Genomic DNA, 25,315 nt, shown 5'->3' on the forward strand with positions numbered 1-25,315 from the left:
CCCCAAGACCCAAGTCCTGTAAGGGCCAGGCGGGTTTCAAGTGCTGGTATATCTTACCACCGAGAGAATTGCTTAAGGGCTCAAGCCCTGATGCTTTGGTCTGGGTGTGGCTGAGGGACCCTGCACGTTAGGGTTTGTGTGTTTCTGTTGTGCTCGTGCAAACTTGCCTGCCTGAAGCTCTCCGCCCAGCCTTTTGTCAAGTGACACTTAGCAGCAACCTATGAGAGGACTGGAGCCCCCCCCCCCCCCCCCCCCCCCCCCCCGCCCCGGGCTGGGTGTAGTGGTGTGTATGGCTCTGGGGTATCTGAGGGTCCTGCATCTGCATTGTTCTCCTGCAGCAGGGCCTGTGGCTGGCAGAGTTGCTGTGAGGAGTGGTGGGGGAAAGCGGGCACATGGCACAGACCACAGGACAATACCCCTAGTGGACTTCACACTGCATTCCTTTCTGTGCCGGTTCTCATCCCTCTGCTCTGCAAGGCCATGAAGAACCCTAGCTGTGTCATTTTGACTGATCGTGAAATTGCTTGTGTTAAAATGACTGATTCTTGGGGGGTTGCACCTGGGGGGCTCAGTCTGGTAAGCCTCCGCCTTCGGCTCAGGTCATGATCCCAGAGTCCTGGGATTGAGTCCCGCATCGGACTCCCTGCTCAGCAGAGAGCCTGCTCCTCCCTCTGCTTTCTGCTCCCCTCTCTCTCTCTCTCTGACAAATAGAGAAATAAAATCTTTAAAAAAAAAAAAAAAAAGATCCCTTGGAATAAAGCAGCATGCTAAGATCCCATGTGGCAGTGGATTTCTTTCACTGTACATTCTTTTTCTTCCCGAGGAACCTAAAGCAAGTGTGTTTGGAGACCCATCTCTAAGATGACAGCAGCACAGACAACATGAAGCATAAGAGCAGTGGGGGGAGCAAACCCCAGAGGGGAGCAAATAGCCCACAGCCACTGCCATCTGTCCATGGGGCATCTGGGGCTTTGCAACAAAACCAGAGGAACCAGTCAGATGGGATTCATGTTAGAGATTTTATTTCAGCCTCTGGTTGATCGTCAGCCCTGTGACAGTTACTTTCCTAACATAAAGAAGTCAGCTAAGGGGCACAGCAGGAAAATTTCCATTGGAGTGGCTGGGTTGGTCTTCCCTGAGGGCCTGGGGGAAAGCCCTGAATTCCATCCTGACTCAGGTGTTAGGTGGGAACGTGTCCCTCAGAGAGCCCTTCCCTCACCCTGCCTGCTTCCTGCTCTTACCTCCATTAAATGCCTGGTCATGTACGGAAGGCCTCACAGGGGCCCAGGTGAGACGGCAGTAAATAGGGAGCAGGCTGGTTTTCTCGCTTGATATGGAGGTAAATATTTTAGAAAAGAATCTTTTTTTTTTTTAATTTTGTTAAAATGCACGAAAGAAAATGACCGTCTGTAACCGATTTCAAGTGTTCACTTTACTGGGATTAAGAACATTCACGGTGCTGGGCAATTCTCTATCACCCAAACTTTGTCATCTGCCCGGACTGAGACTGTGGGGGTCCCTGGGGGGGCATGGTGGGTGAGCGTCCGACTCTTCATATCAGCTCAGGGTCATGGGATCGAGCCCTGTGTTGGGCTCTGTGCTCAGTGTGGAGTCTGAGATTCTCTCCCTCTGCTTCTCGACCTCCTACGCACTCACGCGCTCTCTCTTTCTTGCTCTTTGTCTCAAATAAATAACTAAATACAATCTTCAGACTGAAACTCTGTACCCATGAAACACTCTATATTCCTTCCTTCCCCCTGCCCCTGGCAACTACCATGCTCCTTTTTCGTCTCCTTGAATTTGACTCTTCCGGATACCTCGTCTCCCAGAATCATACATTTGCCCATGTGACTGGTGTATTTCACTTTGCGTAACCTCCGCGTCCATGTTTTAGCATGTGTCAGAATCTCCTTCCTTCTTAAGCCTGAAAAATATTCTGTTGTATGTACGCAACACGTTTTGTTTAAGCGTACGTTGATGGACATTTGGGTTGGCTTCTACCTTTTGGCTGTTATGACTCATGCTGTCGTGAATGTGGGTGCACGAGTATCGGTTTCCATCATTTCCATCTGCTTTCAGTTCTTCGGGGAGTATACCCAAGAAGGGAATTGTTGGATCTTACGGTAACTGAGAATCAGATTTTTCACAATGTTCCAGAACACATTCTTTATTTTTCTGTCTCTCCTTCTTGCTTTTGAGCAGCATGGTGAAATCGATACGACCCCTGTCTAATGTGAAAAAAAAAATTTCCGATTGTAGGGGTTTTAAATTACCTGAAAGAGACATTCACTCATACTCCGAGTTACGACATGAGTCCTGCCATGCTCAGCGTGCTGGTCAAAATGATGCTTGCACAAGCCCAAGAAAATGTGTTTGAGAAAATCTGCCTTCCTGGGATCCGGAATGAGTTCTTCGTGCTGGTGAAGGTGGCTCAGGAGGCTGCCAAGGTGAGCCCTCCAAGGTCCCGTGACTTCCGGGGGGTGGGCGGGATGTGTCGATGTGGGCCCCTGGAAGCAGTGGGGGCTCCCTATGGCAGTTTGCCCGTGCTCCCTATGGCAGTTTGCCCGTGACCTGGGCAGCGTGCCTGCCCTGGACTGAGCGTGAGCCTGCATTTTCTTGGCAAGCTGTGGCGTTTCCGATACGGATCACTGATTCCATCTGCAGCTTAGCCGAAAATCCAGTATCATGACAGTTGCCTGAGCTTCCTGTGAATTCTGATGCTGGAAGAACTAGGAAGCGTTGGAGCTGCTCCCAGATTCTGGAGCAGGCACCTGTAGGGCCCCTCCATAGAAGAAAGGGCTCTTTTTCTGCAGCTTGGGTGCATGAGCACCCCTGGAGCAGGCTCCCCGTTCCCAGCATTCCTTCCGTTGCAGGTAGGGGAGGTCTATCAGCAGCTGCACACCGCCATGAGCCAGGCACCGGTGAAGGAGAACATCCCCTATTCCTGGGCCAGCTTGGCCTGCGTGAAGGCACACCACTACGGAGCCCTGGCCCACTACTTTGCGGCCACACTTCTCATCGACCACCAGTGTAAGGCTTGTGGGCCTGGAGGCGCTGGGGCTTTGGTCAGGGTCATGCTTCTAGAACATTCTATGCTGAATGAGCACTGTCTTAACCTGGAGATGCTTACATGATTTAGGGGTTCTCCATTCCTGCTGTGGAGGAAGAAGGGGAGTGTAATTCTGCCCAGGTTGGAGCAAACAGCTCCAAGGCGGTGACCTCTCCCCTGGCGTTAAGACCAGGGCTTGGACCAGGGTCAGAAGTTGTGAGGTATTCACCTAGGCACTGAATCTAAGGGGATGCCCCCAAACTCAGCATTCAAGATAACGTTTGGATATGATATTTAAAATGAATCAAAACTAAACAAACAAACAAACAAAAATCCATGGTGCTCCAAATTTTAAATAAAGACCACAGATCAGTAGCAGTGCTGTGTGGGCCCACATTGGAGCCTGAAGCAAAGGGGAATTTTGATGTCTGTTCATCATGCATCTTTTAAGCTTACATTTTGGTATTTAGAAAATTGTATTAAACTATCCTGTCTCCTGACTGTTGAGTGTTTGGTGCTCTTAAATTTTCAGCCCGAGGTGAGGATCTTGTTCTCCTCACCCTAGTCTTGGTTCTGATCTGAGGTCAGGTGGGACTCTTGTCATGAGCTCTAATCGAGGTCGTCCCACAGTAATGAAATGGGCAAGTTCTGGAGCCACACTACCCGGGTTCATAACACTGCTCTGCCATTTACTAGCTGTGTGATATCGGGCAAGTTACCTAATTTTCTGGGCCTTGGTTTTCTCATCTACCAAATGGGGGCATGAAGAGAACCCATCTCATAGGGCTCTTGTGAAAATTACATGTCTGTATGCAAAGCTAAATAGCGCCTTGTATCTTGTGGGCTCCCGGAAAGTGGTAGATGCCTACTGCTAGTATTACTGCATAGTCTGATATACGGGACAAGTCACATAAACCACTTGGCAATTATGGTAACAACACACATGGGGCAGCAGTTGGACTCCTTTGGTGTAGTCACGGAAGGCTTCTCAGAGGCGGTGATATTTGAGTTGGACCTTGAAGTCTGAGGAGCACTTTTGCAGCTGAACAAGGAAGAAAAGGACAGCCAGAGCAAACACATGTCCCGTGTGCCAGGGAGGATGGGTGCAGGCATGGAGGCCACCAGAGGCTTGAGGCTGGGCCGTGCTAGGAGGTTCCGTGAGGTGGGTAAGTTGGAAGAGGTAGAATGGGGGCTTAGAGCCAAAGCAGGAGCCTCTAGGGTGCGCCTGTCCCTGAGTGCCAAGACTTATGAGCTAGATGGCCAGGGGTGTGTCCAGGGGCTAAAAGGAGACCTAGTATCCCAAGTGCCTTATAAAAGTGGAGAAGAAAGGTAACTAGAGGAGGTTGAAAGAGACTTCTCTGAGGGTCCGCAGCACCATCTCGAGTCTGTGGTCATATCCACAAGAAGGGATTTACCATGTGGCTCTCACTGCAGTGAAGCAGGGAGCTGATGAGGACCATCAGGAGAAGTGCCTGTCCCAGCTCTACGACCACATGCCGGAAGGACTGACACCCTTGGCTACGTTGAAGAACATCCACCAGCGCCGACAGCTGGGTACGCCTGGGCTGTTCTGCTCCTTCCCTCTGTGGGCCCCATTCCATGCCCAGCTGATCCTGCTCACAGACCGCCCCAGACAGGTCCCCAGGGCAGGGCCCGGAAAGCAGGGCATCCTGGGTCATCCGACCATTCTGGATCAGAAACCGTGGGGCATGGTCTGCAGCCTCGGCAGGCCCCTGGGTCTGTGTTCTCGCAGGTTCTCTGAGGGCCTGGGCCTCCCAGAGTGGAGCCAGAGCTATGGCAGCCTTCCCATGCCCTCATGGTTCAGGGAATGGCCCTTGGTCATCCAAATGTGGAAGGGCACGTTCATTAATTTTCTTCTGTCACACCTAAGAACTGGTGATGGGTAGTTTGGTTTCTGCCAGGGTCAGAGAGAGTATCTCTTCCCATGTATGAGTCTAAATTCCTCTACTAACCAGACCTGCTCCCTAACCCCCATGTACTTCCCCTTCTCACTGATGGCAACTCCAGCCTAGGGGTGTATAGGCCAGGAACCCAGGAGTCTCCAGCCTTCAGCCTTCTTTCTCACCCCACACGTGATGGGCAAATCCTGTTGACTGTACCTAGACAACACGTCCCATATCCAACTACTACTTACCTACCTCCTGGACTAAGCCACATGCACGCAGTGCTTACCTAACACATGTTGACTGCCTCAGTCTCACACAACCCTATGAGATACACATAATATGATCCCCATTTTGCAGTTAAGGAAACAGGCCCAGAGTGGTCACATGGCTCGTAACTGGTCCCCTGCTTTCCTCTTTATTCCTTCCTACTTAGTTCCCATGGGTCATGTCACATCAGTCTTCTGCTCACATCTTAATGGGCTCCCATCTCACCCAAAGTAGGGACAGAAGCTGTCACCCTACATTTGTAAGGTGGATGACATGTCTGGCTCCTGCTCCTCTCTGGCCTCATTCCAGGCCTCACTCCCTCTGGCTCCAGCCCCAAGCTCCTTGTAACCCTGGAATGTACAAGCATACTCCTGCTTGTACAGGAGTACAGCTCCGGGGCCTTTGCACTTGCTGTTCCATCTTTCAGGAGTGCCCTTCTGTCAGATATCCTTGTGACTGCTCCCTTACCTCCTTCAGGGCTCTGCTCAAAAGTTAACTTCAAGAAGTCCTTCCTGGATCGCCCATCATTAAAAGAGCAACTTTCTGTTCCTAGTCTTCTTTTGCTAGATCTGCTACCTGCCCTGCTTTATTTCTCTCCCAATCTTACACCCTGATCCATGACCGATTTCTTAGCTTGTTAATGATCTGTCTTCAACACCAGCACATAAACTCCCTGGCGACAGAGGCTAGTTTTTGTTCATTGCTTCACCTCTAGTGCCCAGAACAGTGGGTAACTATTTGCCGAATGAACGCTTTATAGACCTGAGTGAGCCTGTCTCACATGGATTTAAGAGGGACTTAGGCTGTTCAGGCAGATCCTTTGGGAAGGAGAGGGTCCACCCCTCTGGGCTGGTCCTTGGGCACCTGGGCTCACCCCGAGGGACTTGCGCTGCCCGAGATGGGGGCACCGTGTCACGTAGGGTCCGTTTTCTGGGGGCAGGCAAGTCGCACGTGCGCCGAGCTGTGGCACTTCACGAGGAGTCCGTGAGGGAGGCCAGCCTGTGTAAGAAGCTTCGTAACATCGAGGTGCTGCAGGAGGTGCTGTCCGCCGCGCACCGGCGCTCCCAGCTTAAGGATGCGCAGCTCCAGGAGGACGATGACCTGCTGGACTTGATCGAAGCTCCCGACATCGTCTGTGAGTGACCTGGGAGCCTGTGGCGGGTGCAGAGGACGTCCCCGTTACTCTGGGGGCGCAGCCTTGGTCCGCTCCTCTGGGAAGGCTTGGCCAGACCCTGAGTTACCTCTCTGCTCACTCGGTGCAGGGATTTCTTTATGGTCTTTGTTCTTGGTGACCTCCTGGTAGCCTGTGACCGACCCCCTGTGTCAGGGTGCTCTGCTGCCTTGTTTCTGTCCCCGCCTCCCTCAGCACCCTCTTTGCTGACTGTTGTTGCTCCTGGCGTTGTCGGAGGTCTACTTTGGCTGGTTTGCCTCCTCCTAGATGCCCTTCCTTAAAGTCTCATAACCTCCCTGGGGCTCTGGCCGTCACCTCTAGTCAGGAGACCTCAGAAGCTACCTTGGCCTTGATGCTTTTGCTACGCTTCCCCCCCCACCCCCGGATTGTGTCTGCCTCTGGGAATGTGTTCTGCTGTGTCAGCCTTATCCCCACTCCATTCCCCCCCTCCCCCCACACCCTCCCACCTACACCCCCCCCCCCCGTGGTTTTAGAGCCAAACACTTCCTTATCCCCTTCCCCTATGTCTGCCCTTTCCCATTCTCTCCTTCCTTCAGCACCAGCATTTCCCTTCTTTCTTTTTTTAGGACAAACCTTACTTTTATTATGAAATGAAAAGTCAATTTTCCACGGAGAGAGTGGAACTGGGGGATGTGGGTAAATCTTTACCTTGGCAGTGAGAATCCTTCAAACCCGTGTTTATCATGTGTGCATGTGTGTGGCGAGAACACTTGAGATCTGTCCTCTTGGCAATTTCAAATAGACAATATAGTATTGTTAACTGTAGTCACCGTGCTGTGTGTTGGATCTCTAGAACTCCTTCATCTTGCACAACTGAACCTTTGTACCTTTGACCAACATTGCCTCATTCCCTACCCCCATTGTCACTGCACCATTCTGCTTTCTGCTTCTATGAGCTTGACTGTCTCACATTTCACGTGTAAGTGACATCATGCACCACCAGCTCTTTCTAGGCATTTCCAAGATGTTAATTACGTCCTGGCTTTGGGAAGATGGAGGTGATCAGGATTGGGGAGGGGACTGCGGGTTCTGTCCCAGGAGGCAGGAGTTGAGGGGCCTCTCTGAGAGGCGACTTCACAGTTAAGGAATGACTAGGGAAGGGGGGGTGGCCCAATCAAGGTAACCCCCTTTGTCCATAGCTCCTTCCACCCCACTTCCTACACCTCTGTCTCTGAAGTTCCACCTCAGTTTCCAGGGACTAGAGACAGCCCTGCTCAAGATGGCGCCCTGGGCTTGTCTGTAGTAATGCTGGCTGATACCTACTGAGCATTTGAGGTCTGCCAAGCACAATAGTAAGCACCCTATGTATACAGAATCTCATTCAACTCTCACTCCAGTTCTATAGGGGACTAGGATTGCCCTCATCTTAAAGATGACACAGTAAAGGTTTAGGGAAACCATATTCTTTGCACCGGGTGACCAAGCTGGTAAGTGAAGGCAGGAATGGCACTCCGTGATCCCCTTTCATGGATACTGGCCCTCTCCTTGGCCCCTTTGCCCATACAGTGTGCTCTGTGGCCACGAGGTGAGACACGACCTCCATAGAGGAGGGGAATGTGGCTCCTGATGAGGCTGTCCAGACTACTCTGGTAATGGATGGGCACCTGGTTTGCGCCTAACACTGTCAGGCAGCTTGTAAGAAGCCACAGGGCTCCTGTAAGTAGAGAGCTGTGTTCTACCTTGTCACAACCAGGCTTCTTCCTCAGATTTTCTTTTTATACTGCTCTTCTTGTATACTTAGCTTGCTTGGGGATCCTATATTAGGAGCTGACTAGCCTCGTGGTAAGGGTGGGCTTGAGCCTCCCGTGAATAGGATGGTGGAGATTAAAGCTCTCAGTGGACACAACTTGGCAAACTGACATCCTGCTAAAATCCTCATGTCACACATGAATGATAAAATGGGAAGCTCATCTTACCCAGGACGGTGTGCTGAGTGAGAGACACGATACTTCCTCCTGTGATAGCCACACTTGAAATGTAGGTGACTTTTCAGTTGGGTTTCATGAGTGCCAAAGAAAGTCCGCTAGAATATACATACTCTCCTTGAAGGCGGGGGCTGTGTCTGATTGTCACTACTCTGTCCCAGCCCCAGAGCAAGGTACGGCTCATGGTAGGTGCCCAGATGGAACGTACAGGTGACCCTGGGCCAGGGGGTTGACCAGCAGTCCATCTTCTATACTACTTGTCTATACCAAGAGGAAGGCCAAGAGACCAGGAGAAAGGTCTTCTTCTCTTCCCTTCAGCAAGAAGCCCTAGACCTGGGGTTTTCAAGGATCACTTTCAGTTACAGAAACATTTACCCTCTCCCTTTTAATATTTTTTTCCAGCTAAAACTGAGCAAGAGGTTGAAATCATATTGCCGCAGTTCTCCAAGGTGACAGTGACAGACTTCTTCCAGAAGCTGGTATGTTGAGTGCTTTTTCCTAGTGACCCAAGGGGACATCTCATATAAATTGCAAGTATATAAAAGGCTATTTTTAGATTTTTAAAAAAAGATTTTATTTATTTATTTGACAGAGAGAGATCACAAATAGGCACAGAGGCAGACAGAGAGAGAGAGAGAGGAGGAGGAAGCAGGTTTCCCACTGAGCCGAGAGCCCGATGTGGGACTTGATTCCAGGACCCTGAGATCATGACCTGAGCCAAAGGCGGAGGCCATTCTAGATTTTTATTTTTTTTAAAGTAGGCTCCATGCCCATTGTGGAGCCCAACACATGATTTTGAGATCAAGACCTGAGCCAAGAGATGAAGAGTCAGACTGAGTTACTCAGGTGCCCCGATAACATTAGACTTTTAAATTAGAGATTTTATACAATTTTCATCGAGATGATTTTTCAAAAGATTTTATTTATTTATTTATTTATTTATTTATTTATTTGAGAGGGCAAGAGAGCACAAACAGGGGGAGCCACAGAGGGAGAAGGTGAAGCAGGCTCACCGCCAAGCAGGGAGCTCGATGTGGGGCTCAATCCCAAGATGCTGAGATCATGACCTGAGCCACCCATGCGCCCCAAGGTTTTATTCATTCGAGAGAGAAGAGAGAGTGTATGCATAGGAGCGGGGAGAGAAATAGAGGGAGAGGGATAAACAGACCCATGGTGAGTGTAGAGCCTGACACGGGACTCAATCCCAAGACCATGAACTCATGACCTGAGCTGAAATCAAGAGTTGAACACTCAACCAACTGAGCCACCCAGACGCCCCTAAGATGATTTTTTTAAAGAACATTTTCTTGGGGCACCCAGGTGGCTCAGTGGGTTAAGTGTCTGCCTTCAGCTCAGGTCATGATCCCAGGGTCCTGGGATTGAGCCCAGAGTTGTGCTCTCCACCCAATGGAGAGCCTGCTTCTCCCTCTCCCACTCTCTCTGCTTTTGCTCTCTCTCTCGTCAAATAAATAAAAATATGTTTTTTAAAACAAACATTTTCTAGAAAATATATTGACTATTTTAGAGAAAATGGCAGTTAATATCCTTGGATGACTGCTGTAGCACGTATTATCCCTGATGATGTCACTGGTCTCTGAACAAGGCCGAGTGACATCTGGGAGGATGACAGGGTGACATTTCCGATAGCTTTCTAGTGCCCGATTCAGCCTTCACTTACCTAATGATGCTCTGTTCCAAAGGGCCCCCTGTCAGTGTTTTCGGCTAACAAGAGATGGACACCTCCTCGAAGCATTCACTTCACTGCAGAAGAAGGGGATTTGGGGTTCACCTTGAGAGGAAACTCCCCCGTTCAAGTCCACTTCCTGGATCCTCACTGCTCAGCTGCGGTAAGCATGCGCCTCTCTAGACTGGGAGCAGAGCTCGCAGGTCAGACCAGTCACATGCCAAAAGTGCTGGCCAACCCAGTCTAGCTGGGTGTGTGAATGGATTTAGGGTTTCTTTGTGTGAAAGGTCTGACTATGTGAAAGGCCTCTCGCATGTGCTACCTGTTTAGAGAGCAAAGGATTCACGCACGCTGTGGATTTTGTTTGTGTACTTGGGAACTGATCCAGGGATGAGAATGAACGGAACACTGACCTTCCTGTAAATCCTCCGTTTGTAGCTGGCAGGGGCCAAGGAAGGGGATTATATCGTTTCCATTCAAGACGTGGATTGCAAGTGGCTGACAGTGAGCGAGGTCATGAGGCTGCTGAAGGCCTGTGGCCAGGATGGCGTGGACATGAAGGTCGTGAGCCTGCTGGACTTCACCTCCTCTATGGTGAGTGCTGATATCCTGGTGGGAAAAACAGCCATGCAGGGCGAGGCTGGCCTGAGCCCAGCCCCAGGGGTGTGCTTGGCCCTGCGCCTCCTACCTGTGTTGGTGATCTGACCACTGGACTCCTGACACTGGGCCAGGGGGTTGACCAGCAGTCCATTTTCTATACTACTTGTCTAGACCAAGAGGAAGGTGACAGTGTCCTTGTTGGAACGTGCTCATGTTAGCCCAGAGATCATTGAAAAACTTTGTAAAAAATGCTGTAGATGAAGGAACCAGCTGATTTATTTTTCTGATTAAGTTTTTTTAAAAAATATTTTATTTATTTATTAAAAAAGACTTGATTTGAAAAAGTGAAAGAGAGAGCGCGCGCACAAGCATGGGCATGGGGGAGGGGCAGAGGGAGAAGCAGATTGCCTGCTGAACAGGGAGCCCGATGCAGGACCCCAGGACCCCAGGATCATGACCTGAACTGAAGGTAGACGCTTAACCCACTGAGCCACTCAGGCACCCCTAAAGATTGATTTATTTGAGAGAGGGAGAGCGTGTGTGAGGGAGAGGTAGAGAATCTCAAGCAGACTCCCCACTGAGCATGAGCCAGATGCGGGGCTTGATCTCCTGACCCTGGGTGGGATCATGACCTGAGTGAAAACCAAGAGTCAGATACTCAACCAATTGACACACCCAGGCACTGCCTGATTAAGTTCTTTTTTTTATTGCAAAAGTCATACGTACTCACAGTCCAAAAAGAAAAAAAAATTAAAAATACTGAAGTGGTAGAGAAGGGCTTGAGATGACATGCGGAAGCCCCTGTCCACACAGCAGAGACAGCGTTAGCTGTTCCCTGGGAGATCTCGGGAAGTGCCTGGTGCCTGTGCAAGTTCATGTGCACAGTTAGACCCTTTTTTCTCCCCAGGAGGGATGATCATTTTGCATGTCCCCTTCCACACTTGGTCGCGGTTCCTTATGGACCTTAGATACTTCCCTTCATGACAGTAGTCATTCAGGAGATAGTGACAGAGCATTCCATGTGTGTCAGGCCCTCCCTTGGGGTCAGCGCTATGGCCGAGCTGGTTGGATGCTGTCCCTGCCAGTCGTGATTCTGAAAATACAGCATGCCATGTGACAGAATGTCCAGAGGTAGGAAAGGCTCCTCTAGAGAGGGCTTGTGCCGAGACACAGGTGATAGGGACCATCCCACCATCTAAGGAGGCACTCTGGGGAGCATCCTGGGGTGGCGGGGGGAGACCAACAGGTGCAAAGAGTCCCTGGAGCAGGAAGAAGCTTCTGCCGGAGGATCTGAAAGAGTCCTTTGAGCTGGAACAGGGCGACAGGGAGGGAGCGGCAGGAAATGCAGTGGGACGGAGGCAGGGCCTCGCTGGCAGCCGTGGAGCTCTGGGAGCTCGGAAGCCGTGGAGCCTCTGGAGAAGGGGATGCTTGCTTGGTTCAGAAGGATGTCTCACGTGTTGCCTGGTGAGGCTGGCTGGATGGTGGCAGCGGGAGCTGGATAGAGCAGCTTCCATTAGGGTGGGTGACGGCCAAGGTAGAGAGGGGTCTATAGGGATTTCTAGATGATTTGTGTAAAATGACTCCCCAAGCTTGGGCTTGAACCAAGGCACCATTTTTCGTAATGACGGGGAAGAGGCCAGGAGCGAGCGAGGGAGGGAGAGGAGAGAGGAAACACTTGTACCATGAGTATCTTATGTGATGCTAGAGACATCTAGATGTGGTGTGCAGTAGGCAGCTGGATGTCCACATCTTCAGTTCAAGGGAGAAGTCAGAGCTAGAAATAAATATCAGAGACTCACCAACACAGAGATGCTATTTAAAACTGTGAAGAGAGTAAATGATGTTACCCACAAGGGGCTGAAGGTCAAGGGCTCAACCTTGAGACACCACAAGCATCTGGAGGTAAGTTGGAGGAGAAATAGGCACAAAGGAAGTTGCGGAGTGGCATTCAGAGAGAGGGGATAGAAAGAAGCTTCTGGAATCGAGAGAAGAAAATCCTGCCGAGGGCAAATGGTTGGTTGTGTAGAGTATAGTTAAGAGGTAGAGTTGTGTTCGTTGTATTTGGCAGCAGGACAAAAAGACACTTTTCATGGAGAGATGGAATCAGAACTCTGATGAGAGAGGGAATGGATCGTATGAGTGCTTTGATAAGAAATGTCCAGAACAGGCTAATCCACAGAAGCACAACGTAGAGTAGTGGTTGCCAGGGGCTTGGGGTCAGGGAATTGGGTGGGGGGTCACTGCTGATGAGTTCAGGGTTTGTTTTTGGAGGGGAAGGAACTGTTTTGAAATTAGGTGGTGGTGGTGTTTGCACAACTCAGAATAGACTCAAAACCACGGAGTAGTATTAAGGTGGTGAATTTTAAGGTATGTGAATTTTAGCTCCATTGAAAAGCTAAAGAAGATGAAGTTGGACTCCCGGAGCATCTAGGCGGAAGGGATCATTGAGAAATGGAATTCTTAGGGGCAGAATGTATGGAATTGGTGGGCAGGGGATCAGGGTTCCAACCAAAAACAAAAGAAATTTGGGGCGCCTGGGTGGCTCAGTGGGTTAAGCCGCTACCTTCGGCTCAGGTCATGATCTCAGGGTCCTGGGATCGAGTCCCGCATCGGGCTCTCTGCTCATCAGGGAGCCTGCTTCCTCCTCTCTCTCTGCCTGCCTCTCTGCCTACTTGTAATCTCTCTCTGTCGAATAAATAAATAAAATCTTAAAAAAAAAAAAAAAAGAAATTTGTCCAAAGGCAGGATAAGTAAAAGAGCTGGACTCAGCACTAGAGGGCTGTGTGTGTGTGTTGCCCAGCACAAGGTGTGGCTTTACAAGGAGAAAACCTTATTCTATCTTGTAATAACTGTGAGCCAGGCCTGTGAAGGAGCTGAGGTAGGGGTAGAAAGCAAGACTTTCTAGACTCAGACTGCCTGGAAAGGAATCCTGGCTTTACTATCCATGGTGACCTTGGGTGTCAGGGACTGGCTCTGAGCCGCAGAAGATGGGAAGGGGGTGCCTACCATGGGATGTGTCCTTCAGGAGAGGTGTGACAATAACCATGATAAGGTTGTTTTCACCCAGCGAGGTCTTAGACTGTGGCAGCTGAGCAGTATTTTAACTGCTGGACCTTTGCTGCAAACGAAACTGAGAATAAAGCCCAGGGTCCTGGCTGAATGGCTTATCTGCTACTCCACACTTTGGATTGCGGTGGGTACTCCTCCATGGAGCACATTTGGAATTCTGCTGATATAACTGAGAGACCCCAGGCTGAGAATTGGGCCCTGCCTTCTGGGAACTAAGCTGTGTGTCCTTCAGCAAGTTAATACTCTCCCTAGTAGAATTGTTTCCTCGTTTGTACAAAATGGGAAGAGAGCCGGGCTCCCTATTGCAGTGAGTCGGAGGAGTGCCTCAGGAATATTTGGAGAATGGGTAGTGGGGAGCATGGTGCTTGAGGACAAGAAAAAAAGGGAATGGCAGGAAGGGGACAGACACGGGGGTGTGAGCTGGGAGGGGGACATAGGGAAAGTAGAGCACAGTGCTATCAGGAGGACATGTGTGGGGCTTCGAGAGACATCCAGGAGAGAAGGAATGGATTTACTAGGATAACATTAGGAGTGCCAGGTAGAGAGGTGCTTGATACAGATTTGGGGTTGGGGTTGGAGTTCCGAGGGAGGCTAGTCGGCTTGGCAAATATCCCCCAGTAACGTGCAGCCCTTTGGGTGCGGGCCTGGGGGGAGGCAGAGGGTGGAGTTTTAATTAGACTTGGCATGGGCTGGTTGAAATACGGGAGAGGATTGAGGGTATTTGTAAGGAAGTGCTCATAAAGATGCATAATGGACTTTGAGCAGGTGAAGATTGAAAGATGTTTGCAGGCATGAAATCTACACTCAGGACCGTTTATTTTTGTTTTTAATGGGAGTGCACATGCCTGTCCTGTAGAGTATGGTGGGAGTAAATGGCGGTTTTATAGAAAAGGAAGGGGCATCTTCATCCAAAGGAGCCAGCCTCCAAAGGGACAATTTAGAGTGAATACACCTTCTTTATTGTCCCACCTCTCGAATTCCTTGATTTCTATTACGAATATCGTCCCCTGCCACTTTAGATACGTGGTACGTATATTTAAAGGCCTGGTTTTGGTGCCTGGAACATAATAGATGTTCGGTAAACATTTGGTGAACAAAGCAATTCCAGTGTTAGGCAAACATTGGAAGCTGGGGATAACCCACATGGAAGGTTCCAGAAAAAAAGGATCTGCAGGTTTCCTATTTGAACCCCCCCACAATCTTTTAAAAGTTAATAATAGTGCTTACTGGGCACAGAGTTTCAGCTGGGGAAGATGAGAAAGTTCTGAACAGAAATCATGGTTACTTCAGGGGAAAGGTCTGGAAATCAAGGTACAAGGGACACCTACTGTTCAGTATATGTATTTTCATATTCTTGAGCATGAATGTTACTTTTACAAATAGAATTATTACCTTAAAAAGTGAGTAGTGGTCCCTAGCCTAAAATGAGCCTATTCCCTAAAAGCTTTGTTTTTAAGAACCTAATTATTACTATTTTTAAAAAGTTTTATTTATTTATTTATCTATCTATCTATCTATTTATTTATTTATTTGACAGAGATCACAAGTAGGCAGAGAGGCAGGCAGAGAGAGAGAGGAAAGCAGGCTCCCTGCTGAGCAGAGAGCCCGATATGGGGCTCAATCCTAGGACCTTGGGATCATGACCTGAGCCGAAGGCAGAGGCTTTAACCCACTGAGCCACACAGCTGCCCCAAGAACCTAATTCTATGTAAGCATTACATCACCTGAGTTCCAGAATTTTATCAACTTTATTTTTAAAAGGATGTCGTAAGTGGAGAATGTGAGCCTCAGACCTTGCAATCACTTACCAATGATCCTGAGGACTTCTAACACCATTTTTCTTCTTTCCCATGTGCAGCATAGTAAGTGTGCAACATACTCTGTGGGAATGCAGAAAACCTACTCCATGATCTGCCTGGCCATAGATGATGATGATAAAACTGATAAAACCAAGAAAATCTCGAAGAAGCTTTCTTTTTTGAGTTGGGGCACCAACAAGAACAGACAGAAGTCGGCCAGCACCTTGTGCCTCCCATCAGTTGGGGTTGCGAGGCCTCAAGTCAAGAAGAAGCTCCCCTCTCCCTTCAGCCTTCTCAACTCCGACAGTTCTTTGTACTAATGTGAGGAAACAAAAAACGTCCAGGCCCCAGATGTCTCCGGTGCTGACCAGGCCTTCATATTTGTGCCACGATGGGAAATTTCTCAACATTCGCAAATCCCATTTTCTCACTGGGTAAACTCACGATTGGTAGGTCTTCGTGAACGAAAGTAATAAGAAACCTCGAGAAATCTGGGGAGTGTCACCATGTTGCTGCAAGTTATTTATTATATAAAGTATTGTAAATAGGATGGTGTTGAAAATAGGGCTATTTTTAACGGCTACAGTAACAATTTGTAGTTACTATCAGAATTAAATAGGGTTACCTCTGTTGGTCCTACTTATAATCATTTCTAGCCTTGGGTAATAGATCATTCCTTAATTCAGAATTCATGACCCCCAATTAAGACAGCTCAAGAGACTGTAACGATTTAGTTATATTAAGTTAGTATTACTAAGAAGTGTTCCGAAGAGCTACTTTCTAAGGGGAATTCATGAACCTAAAAGGTTAAGATTTTATGATTATTTCTACATAACATGAATGCTATTTCCAGATAAAGTCTAGTGCCAAATTTGTCATAACTTACCAGATGAAAACAAAACAAAACGAAAAAACCACACACAATTTAGGAGCCGTGTTGCTTCTAGTCTGATGTCATTTACAAGTTGCTAACACAGTGGCAGTGTTAGATGAGGACACTATCTACAAGGTAGACGATATGCTGTTTGATACTCAAAACGTTTTTGTTTCAAGTAGAAAATACGTAATTATATATCTTAAGAGTCTTTAAGATGAGTTAGAAACATTTTATAAGGTAAGATATAAGTGATTCTAGTTTAAAGCTCTATTTGACTTTTTAAAGTGACTTTCTTACCTGTCAATTTCTCTTGCCATAAGTTGGATGATGCTGTGATTCTAGTAAGATTCACAGTTGACATAGTACAAGTTACATAGCTTAAAAAAAAAAAAAAGCATTGTACTCTATTTTTGAGAATTAACAAGAACATAAATATTTTCTAGTGTGCAATATCAAAAGGGAAGCAACCACATTTGGGGGAAGTGTATCCACTGCTGTTAGGGACATTTTTGTATAAATATTTAAATAAACATTCATTTGCCTGTGTTGATGTTCTGTTTTTGTTTTTGTTTTACTTTTTTGCACTTATTTCACTGCTCTTTCAAATTGTTTCTACCCTAATGCACAAAATGTTCTAATGCTTTGGTTTTTATGACTAACATTTCACAAAACAGGACTTATAGAAGTTTTAAGTTATCTTAGTATCTTTGAAAATGTGGCATCTTTAAGTGCATTTGTTTTTAATTTAAATTCAGTTAATTAACATGTAATGTATTAGTTTCAGAGGTAAAGGTCAGGGATTCCTCAGTCTTCTAGGATACCCAGTGCTCGTTACATCACATGCCCTTGGGGTCTATCACCCCATCCCTCCACCCCCTCTCCTCCAGCAACCCTGTTTCCTATGATTAAGAGTCTGTTATGGTTTGTCTCCCTATTTGATTTTTTTTCCCTCTTCCTCTGTGATCCTGTTTTGTTTCTTAAATTCCACACACTAATGAGATCATACAATTCTCTGATTGACATATTTCACTTAGCATAATACTCTAGTTCTATCCATGTTGTTGTAAATGGCAAGATTTCATTTTTTTAACGGCTGAGTAGTATTCCATTATGTATATATACCTCCTCTTCTTTTTTTTTTTTTTTTAATATACCTCCTCTTCTTTATCCATTTATCTGTTGATAGACATCTGGGGTCTTTCCATAGTTTGGCAATTGTGGACGTTGCTGCTATAAACATTGGGGTACAGGTGCCCCTTCGGATCACTACATTTGTATCTTTGGGGTAAATGCCCAGCAGTGCGATTGCTGGGTAGCTCTATTTTCAACTTGTTGAGGAACCTCCATTCTGCTGCTCAGAGTGGCTAAGTGCATGTCTTTTTTGAGCAGCCGATTGTACCCTTTCATCCCCACCCCGGGCTCTCCTCTGTGGATGCGTCTGCCCTGCCATTTTCCTACAGATCTACCTCCTGTTGGGCTATATGCTGCCAAACACATTCTTTTCCTCCTGCGTATACACTGGCTTTTTACCTTTAAAAGGGAACTCCAAACTCCAGGCTGTGTTCAGAAGGCATGCTCAGTGACTAAGAACAAACTGTGCAGCTACCAGGAAGGGAGGGAGGGAGGGAGGCAGGAAGAAAAGCCAGTACAATTGTTTATTTACACTGGCAACACCCTTAAAACAGCAAGCAATATTAAGACCATGTTGGAAGAACACTGGCTCTGCCACCAGGAACAAGGAGTTTATGGTACACAGCACAGCGCTTCATTGTAGGTCTGTTTCCTTTAGAAGGTCACATCTACCTCCTGATCTGATTAGACCTTTCCATGATAGACACTAGTCAATCTGGGCAGGCCAGCTTTTTGCTGAATTTGAGAGTCCATTAGTAAACTCTCTCAGGAAGATCCCCATGGGCTCATTCTCACTCTCTCTTAAAGACTTTGTTTTTGTTTTTAGATTTATTTATCTATTTTGAGAGAAAGGGAGAGGGAGAATCCCAAGCGGACTCCATGCTGAACATGGAGCCCAGTGAGGGGCTCAAGCTTGAGATCATGAGTTGAGTCGAAACCAAGAATTGGACACTCAACCAACTGCATCACCCTGGGGTCCCTGTTTTTGTGTGTGTGTGTTTTTTTTTTTTTTTTTAAGATTGTGGTTTTTTTTTTTAAGTAATTGGTACCCCCAAAGTGGGGCTCACAACCCCAAGATCAAGAGTCACATGCTCAGTAGAGCCGACCAGGAGTGCCCTCCACGCCTCCTCTTCCACTAGCAGCACGAGGGCCGTGCTATCTGGAGCCCACCAACTTAAATGCCCATACCCAGAGAGCAAGACAGGGTAATTGGCAGCTTCCGTGCATGCCTTACCCCAGTCACTCATTACATGCTGTGAAAGGAAGGTCTTTGTTCTCCAATTTTAAATATGAAAACTGAACATGATCCAGTAGCTTGCGGTCCAAGCTGTGAGAAGAGTTGTCAGCTGGGCTGCGTGAAGAAGGCTTGAATGTGCTGTGCTGCTGCTTGTCCCACGACTGGCTCCAGTTCTCGGACAGAAGCATTACTTAGCTGTTGGATACTTGGGAACTTCTGAAGGAGAAGGGGGGCTTTAACTTTTCCAACTCCTGGGATCTGTTGCACAGTTCGAAGGAGGGATAGCTCAGGGATCTGACCCCGTTTCTTACTGAGGAAAGGGTTCTTACTGGGCTCTTTGGTTTGTTCTTGAACCTAAACCAATAGTAAAGGGAAAGCACGTGAGCGCCCTCTAGAGGACTGGCAGTTCTCTTAAAAATTTACAGAAATTTAGTTATCCTTTTCCATTTGGTCCAGCTTGACTTACCAACTACAAATGTTTTCATATACCATGAATATAATTTTTTAAAATTATTTATTTATTTATTTGATAGAATGAGAGAGAGGAGATCACAAGTAGCCAAAGAGACAGAGAGAGAGAGGTGGGGAAGCAGGCTCCCCGCTGAGCAGAGAGCCCGATGTGGGCCTCGATCCCAGGACCCCGAGATCATGACCCGAGCCGAAGGCAGAGGCTTAATCCACTGAGTCACCCAGGCACCCCTCCATGAATATAATTTTTCACATAACAGCAAAATTATTGAAAGAGGAACCGTATGAGTACACAAAGGACTATGAGAAAATCTGATTAAAACTTGTATTTTCAGAATGCTTAGAATAAAGCAATGCAAACATACTCTGAGGAATTCAAACATGTTCCTGTGGCCCACTAGAAAATGATTCAGTTGTATGGGATTAAATTTTTTTTTAAGTTTTTTTTTTTTGAGAGTGAGAGAGAGTGACCAAGCACGTGTGCACAAGTAGCAGGGAGGGGCAGACTCCCCGCTGAGCAGGGAGCCCGATACAGGACTGGATCTCAGGACCCTGGGATCATGACCTGATCGGAAGGCAGATGCTTAACTGACTGAGCCACCCAGGCACCCAGTATGGGATTACATTAAAACTAAACTGGACCTGTTTGGTACAGGACCTGGAGAGAGCTTGCCTGTAAAAGGAGAAACCCAGTTTTCAGTTAGTGGTGCATACAGGAAGGTAGTCGATAGCATTACATCAGGAGAAGTTAGGACCAGACAAGCAAGGTATTAGGTGGAGAAGGGAGAGAGTAATCTATGAACGACATGGGGTGCTTCTCAATCCTAGCTACACATCAAAAGGGAAATTTAAAATCCACAGTACAACACAGATTGATGCTTAAGGCCCTACCCTGACATTCTGATTTTTTTTTTAAAGATTTTATTTATTTATTTGACAGAGATCACAAGTAGGCAGAGAAGCAGGCAGAGAGAGAGGAGGAAGCAGGCTCCCTGCTGAGCAGAGAGCCGATGTGGGGCTCGATCCCAGGACCCTGGGATCATGACCTGAGCCAAAGGCAGAGGCTTTAACCCACTGAGCCACCCAGGCGCCCCGACATTCTGATTTTTAATTGGCCTGAGGTAAGGCTCATGTATCGTTGATCTTTAAAGTTCCTCAGGAAATTCTCAAGCACAATGAAGATGAATAATAAGTGAAGACTGATTGGAGAATGAGGTTTTTTGTTTTCTAGAAAAGGATCATCTGTGGGGTACCTGGGTGGCTCAGCTGGTTGTCTGCCTTCGGCTCAGGTCATGATCTCAGGGTCCTGGGATACAGCCCCAAATTGGGCTCCCTGCTCAGCCTTGAGTCTGTTTCTCTCTCTCCCTCTGCCCCTCTGCCTGCTTGTGCACTCTCTCATACACGAATAAGTACATAACTAAATAAAGGATCATCTGCTTTGGACCGCAGCTGACCACAGGTAAGTGAGGACTACTGTAGACAGGACTGATGGATTGCACCGACAGCAAGAGCAGCAGCTGGAGTGATAGATCCAGAAAGCTCAGGTGAGAGTCTGTAAGGCAGGGCTCCTGCAGAGGAGTAGGAATCAGTACTTACCAACTGGGTGATAAGGCTGGACGCTTCCATTGGGCTGGCCACTGGAAGCAACACCATCCCAAGGTCCAGCACTGTAAACTTCTGTATGGCCGGGAAGTATTGTTCACTCATCTGTGTTTTCTCAACTATTACAATCCCTTGAAGATTACTAGACTTTAAAAGGAAGGAAAAAAACGAAACAGTAAACCATTTTGCAACAAAACTACCTTCAGTTTAAGAAAGTTCTCGGTCCAAGAGTGCTTCGAACAGCCAATAATTGAGTATAAATTATTCCAAAGGATGGAGAAGGGGGTGGATGGAAGTCAATTTTACGCTTCAGTGTCTTCCATTTAGTACTTACATTTCTAACCCGAACAAGCCTCTTCCTGTAGCCATTTCCTGCCACCAAATCAGCTTCGGTGACATAAAGAATGCAAGATCTGCTTGACAAGTAAAAATCTACCGGTGCCAGGCCATCCTCAAACACGATTTTAATTTTCCCTTAGACAAGAAAAAGAAAAAGGAGTTCCGTGAGGACAGTAGGTAACACGTTTTGAAAAAGCTTAGGAGAGGGCTTATGCACAGGCAGCCCACCGACCTTGCATCCCCTGCGCCAGCTGCGACCCGCGCCACTTCTCGTTGGCCACAACATGCCCAAAAGGCACGTGCATGGGGCCTGTGCCCTCAGGAGGGTTCCTGGCCATCGGCGGCCTCGACCTAATAAGGAAAAGACGGCATTTGAGCAAGCTCTCCCGCACACGGCCCCACGGCCCCCTCGGAGCCGGGGCCCCTCCGGCAGGAGCCCGCTTCCAAGGTCTTTATTTATTTATTTATTTATTTTTAAAAAGATTTCATTTATTCATTTGACAGACAGAGATCACAAGCAGGCAGAGCAGCAGGCAGAGAGAGGAGGAAACAGGCTCCCTGCTGAGCAGAGAGCCCGATGCGGGGCTCGATCCCCTGACCCTGAGATCACGACCCCAGCCGAAGGCAGAGGCTTCAACCCACTGAGCCACCCAGGCGCCCCCCAAGGTCTTTTGCCAAAGTCTAAGACCCAGGAGATTCCCGTCCTGGTAGCCGCGTGCCTCATTTTCGTCACCTGCTGGCTCCTGGCACCCCCCGCTCGGTCTGCACAACGTCTGCTGCCGCCCTCAGCCAGGAGACCCTCAGCTTTCAACCCGGCGCGCCACTTCCGGTTTCCCTCCCGAGCGCTCGCCAATTTTTCATCCTGCCCACCCTCCACCTCCCACGGCGCCGGATAGGCTATGGTGTTAGAGATCGACACTTGAGCTGGCCAATAAGAGAACGGAACACGCACTGTTTCCGCCCTGGAGAATTTGAATACGGGCAGCTGGTTGCCAAGAGCTACACGGCGGAATAACCTTGGCTCTGACTGGCCGAGGGGAAAGGAGAACCAATGAAAGACGAGGTTGTTGCGAAGTGCATTGCGTAGAAAAAGCGTCTCGGGCTTAGCCAGCGGGAGGAGTTCAGGTTCCACGGAGCGGTCCTTGCCTGTTAGGATAGCCTCACGTGCGTCCAGCCCTGGTCCGGCCACTCCCCGCACCAAGGATGCTCCAAGGGTTTCGCAGGGGCCGCAAGAGCCAGTTTGTAAGTAGATCCCGGGGGCAGGAGTTAAACAGGAATGGGTTGGGATTTGGCCTGCGGTTGAGGCCAGGTAGCAGCGCAAAATGACGTTGTTTCCCACTCGAGAGGCCCTGATTTTTGGCGTTCTAAAGCATCCTCTATCCCAGGGTGGGCCTCGGTCAGACGGCGGCGCCCTGTCTCCCCTGCAGCGTTTCCTCGGGTGTCGGGGAGCAGTCCTGCCGGCACAATCCTACTCCACCGCTGAATATGCCTCAGTGGGAAGTCGTTCTGGAGTCTTCCCTCCGCTACCCGCCGCGTAACCCCATCAGCCAAGTTCCATAGATTCTTCCCGCCAACCATAACCTGCAGCTGTTCCCGCCTCCACCCTGGCTTCCAGCATCTTCCTGGCATCTCTCTGGCGGCTGCTGCAGCTCCTCGCTGTTTCTCTGCTTCCAGTATTGCCCTAGGCTCCTTAAAACCCAGTGCCTCCAACTTTCTCTCTCTCTCTCCCCCTCTCCCTCTCTCCCCCTCTCCCCCGCCCTCTCTCCAGCCATTTCTTCTCTTCCTTCAGGCCTTTGCTGTTCCTTCTGCCTGGAATGCTGCGCTCCAAACCTTATCATGGCCACTGTGTCACTGTAGGCGCCTCCTCCCAATTTCATGCCTTTCACTGCCTGAGGAGCCTTTCCGGGGGTCAGTTTCGGTGGGTGTACCTCACTGAGACACAGGTTCTCCTTAGTCACGTATGAAAACTCTTAAATGGGAACAATCACCACGCTTACCTCCCGTGCATTCTTCCTCCCCTCAGAGGGATACGTGTTATTTCTAGAACATTGCCGCCAGTGTCTTGCTTCTTTCGTTGTTCATGCTGTTCCTTCTTCCTAGAATGCTTTTCCATCTCATTTCCCACATGTGAGAGCCGTGGCCATCTTTGATGACCCCGTCTAAATGCCTCTGTGATTTTTCTTCAGCGGGACATTAGAGGTCCCCTTGCTGGCCTCCAGACCCGGAGGAGCTCTTCCTTCCCTGTGCCATCCCAGCACCAAATTTGTCTTTCCCTTTCCCTTGGCGCCTTCTGTAATTCGTGTTACATGATAAGTACGTGGGTGTTTTTCCCTCCATACTCTTATTACCTTGTCGATGAAGACAAATTTTCTTCATTGCAATCTAGGTGTTTTGCCTTAAGTAGGTGTGGATAATGACTAGTACTGAGAGAGTGAAGGTTGGGTTATACTCAGAAACTTCTGAATGACTGCCAGGTGCCTAAAACCAGATTCTCTGATTTCCGTTGTGTGGAGAAGCTAGTTTTTGCTATTCTGTGCGTCTTTGAGGTAAACTGTCTAAAATCTTTATTAAGCTTCCACATGGTGTAGACTAATGGGGGGAAGTGCTTGAGTTCCAGGGTTGATAAAGACAAGAACATTGCCTGCTCTCCAGAGCTTCCGTTCTGCAGGTGAGGCAGCAAGTGAGAGAGTAGGGTTATTGGAGGTCACGCTGTGAGGCTGGAGGTCCTAGAGGGTGACTCTGGGGGATGGTCAGGTCCCTCTGAGGAGGAAGGACAAGAGGTTTCCCACAATGGCCAGCTGCAGTGGTGTTCCCTGGGTGAGCATCCTTGCCTGGCCATATGGGAATTGGGGATGGCAGGGGGAGGACTGGTGGGTTCCTGGTGGGGTTAGATCCCTGGGTGGCCAGTGCAGGTGTCCCCTTTCAGGCCCCAGGCGGGGTGTCAACAGGACCCAGGTAATCCCATACACCAGTGACACTGCTGGGTTTCATTTGTGCAGAAACACATCATCCATGGCTTTCTACCTGCAGCCAGCATCGCACCAAAGCCAGCTGTGCCACGCACACCTCCTCCCCGCAGCCCCAACCCTTCTCCAGAGAGACCAAGGTGAGTCTCAGGTGGACAGCCATTAGATTCACATCCTTCGAAATGTTTATCTTGGTTCCATAATGAAGCACTTACTATGGTTTCTCTGTGGGATAATGATCTGTTCCTTTCAGGGGTATGGAGTTTGTTTCATAATTGTAGTGTTCCAGATTAAAGCATTAAAGCCCAAGTATATAGGTTCATAGTATGTTGAAAGGAATTTGAATTATGCACAGAATTTTCTTTTGAAATACAAGTCTGTCTTTTAAAAGAGCTGATTTGGGGGCACCTGGATGGCTCAGTGGGTTGAGCCTCTGCCTTCGGCTCAGATCATGATCTCAGGGTCCTGGGATTGAGCCCCACATCGGGCTCTCTGCTCAGCAGGGAGCCTGCTGCTCTGCCTACTTGTGATCTCTCTCTCTGTGAACCAAATAAATAAAATCTTTAAAAAAAAATTTAAAAATAGCTGATTTGGGGGAAAGAAGGAAAAGGATGTTCACTCCCCAGAGCCTGGGATTCCCTCATCTTCCGGTGCTCTCAGCATCAGAGAACTGACTTTCTTTTATACCTAACACCTCTGCCTGTGCCTTTTAAGGGCTTAGACACAGGAGAATTTTAGACTATTTTTTATCCATAAAAAAACATGGATACATGGCTTGACACTTACCATTGAATTGACAGAACTAATTTCATGCAAGAGTGGTACCTTTGTTTTAGTGTTCTTTGAAATTAGAATATGGTATGCCTCCTGAGAAAGAAACACTTTGAAATATTTTTAGTGTTTGTTTTTTCTTTAAGTACCATGTTGCTAACAAGAAGAGCCATTTATTAGTGTTTACCCCGAGCTGAGGACTGTTGTAAGTCCTTCAGAAGCATTATTTCATTCCATGCTCTCAGCGACCCTCTTAGAGAGGTCTTGTTGGGCTCTCTAGCTCGGGTTCAAGTGCCTGCACTGGAGCAAAGTGTCACAACTGGCAAGCAATGGCTCCAGTACACCTGTGGGTCTGTCTCCCCAGCTCTTCACTGTCTTTGTGACCAACCCTAATGCTGTATCGTTAAGGCTCCCATGTTTCTGTGGCAGCAA

At 48.3% G+C, this 25,315-nt stretch overlaps 3 protein-coding genes across 9 annotated transcripts in view; 2 read left to right on the forward strand and 1 right to left on the reverse strand.

Annotated features, from left to right (window-relative positions):
- Positions 1 to 16,914, forward strand: part of RHPN2 (rhophilin Rho GTPase binding protein 2) — a 57,535-nt gene extending 40,621 nt beyond the window's left edge. The window contains exons 8-15 of the mRNA XM_004765212.3: positions 2,260 to 2,447; positions 2,874 to 3,030; positions 4,484 to 4,603; positions 6,164 to 6,358; positions 8,743 to 8,819; positions 10,041 to 10,187; positions 10,463 to 10,618; positions 15,552 to 16,914. Of these exons, the coding sequence (XP_004765269.1) occupies positions 2,260 to 2,447; positions 2,874 to 3,030; positions 4,484 to 4,603; positions 6,164 to 6,358; positions 8,743 to 8,819; positions 10,041 to 10,187; positions 10,463 to 10,618; positions 15,552 to 15,812 (1,301 nt within the window). The 3' untranslated portion in view covers positions 15,813 to 16,914. The remainder of the gene's footprint in view (positions 1 to 2,259; positions 2,448 to 2,873; positions 3,031 to 4,483; positions 4,604 to 6,163; positions 6,359 to 8,742; positions 8,820 to 10,040; positions 10,188 to 10,462; positions 10,619 to 15,551) is intronic.
- Positions 16,915 to 18,485: 1,571 nt separating this feature from the next.
- On the reverse strand, positions 18,486 to 22,002 carry FAAP24 (FA core complex associated protein 24). 2 transcript variants are annotated; one of them, XM_013062895.2, is made up of 5 exons: positions 21,866 to 22,002; positions 21,379 to 21,497; positions 21,142 to 21,281; positions 20,802 to 20,954; positions 18,486 to 19,091 (listed from the first exon to the last, which is right to left on the reverse strand). In XM_013062895.2, exons 1-5 carry the CDS (start codon positions 21,868 to 21,870, stop codon positions 18,843 to 18,845), a joined length of 666 nt encoding a protein of 221 aa, XP_012918349.1. In that variant the 5' UTR covers positions 21,871 to 22,002; the 3' UTR covers positions 18,486 to 18,842. The 2 variants fall into 2 exon arrangements, with proteins under 2 accessions (XP_012918349.1, XP_004765270.1); XM_004765213.3 differs by having other exon boundaries at positions 21,880 to 21,913.
- A 224-nt stretch (positions 22,003 to 22,226) lies between these two features.
- The window catches only part of CEP89 (centrosomal protein 89), a 66,397-nt gene continuing 63,308 nt past the window's right edge, over positions 22,227 to 25,315 (forward strand). For all 6 annotated transcript variants that reach the window (XM_013062875.1, XM_013062876.1, XM_004765214.2 and 3 more), the window contains exons 1-2: positions 22,227 to 22,388; positions 24,146 to 24,252. In XM_013062875.1, the coding sequence (XP_012918329.1) occupies positions 22,350 to 22,388; positions 24,146 to 24,252 (146 nt within the window). In that variant the 5' untranslated portion in view covers positions 22,227 to 22,349. The remainder of the gene's footprint in view (positions 22,389 to 24,145; positions 24,253 to 25,315) is intronic.

The sequence above is a fragment of the Mustela putorius genome, unplaced genomic scaffold (genome assembly GCF_011764305.1).
Source record: "Mustela putorius furo isolate JIRA1106 unplaced genomic scaffold, ASM1176430v1.1 tig00000174_pilon_pilon_pilon, whole genome shotgun sequence".
NCBI classification, from domain to species: Eukaryota; Metazoa; Chordata; class Mammalia; order Carnivora; family Mustelidae; genus Mustela; species Mustela putorius.

Excerpts from the sequence above, each read along its gene's own strand:
- FAAP24 (XM_013062895.2), bottom strand. Across the intron at positions 20,955-21,141 it reads GGCTTGTTCGGGTTAGAAAT|TCTAGTAATCTTCAAGGGAT; the intron begins GTAAGTACTAAA and ends TTCCTTTTAAAG. Across the intron at positions 19,092-20,801 it reads CCAGCCTTATCACCCAGTTG|GTTCAAGAACAAACCAAAGA; the intron begins GTAAGTACTGAT and ends CTATTGGTTTAG.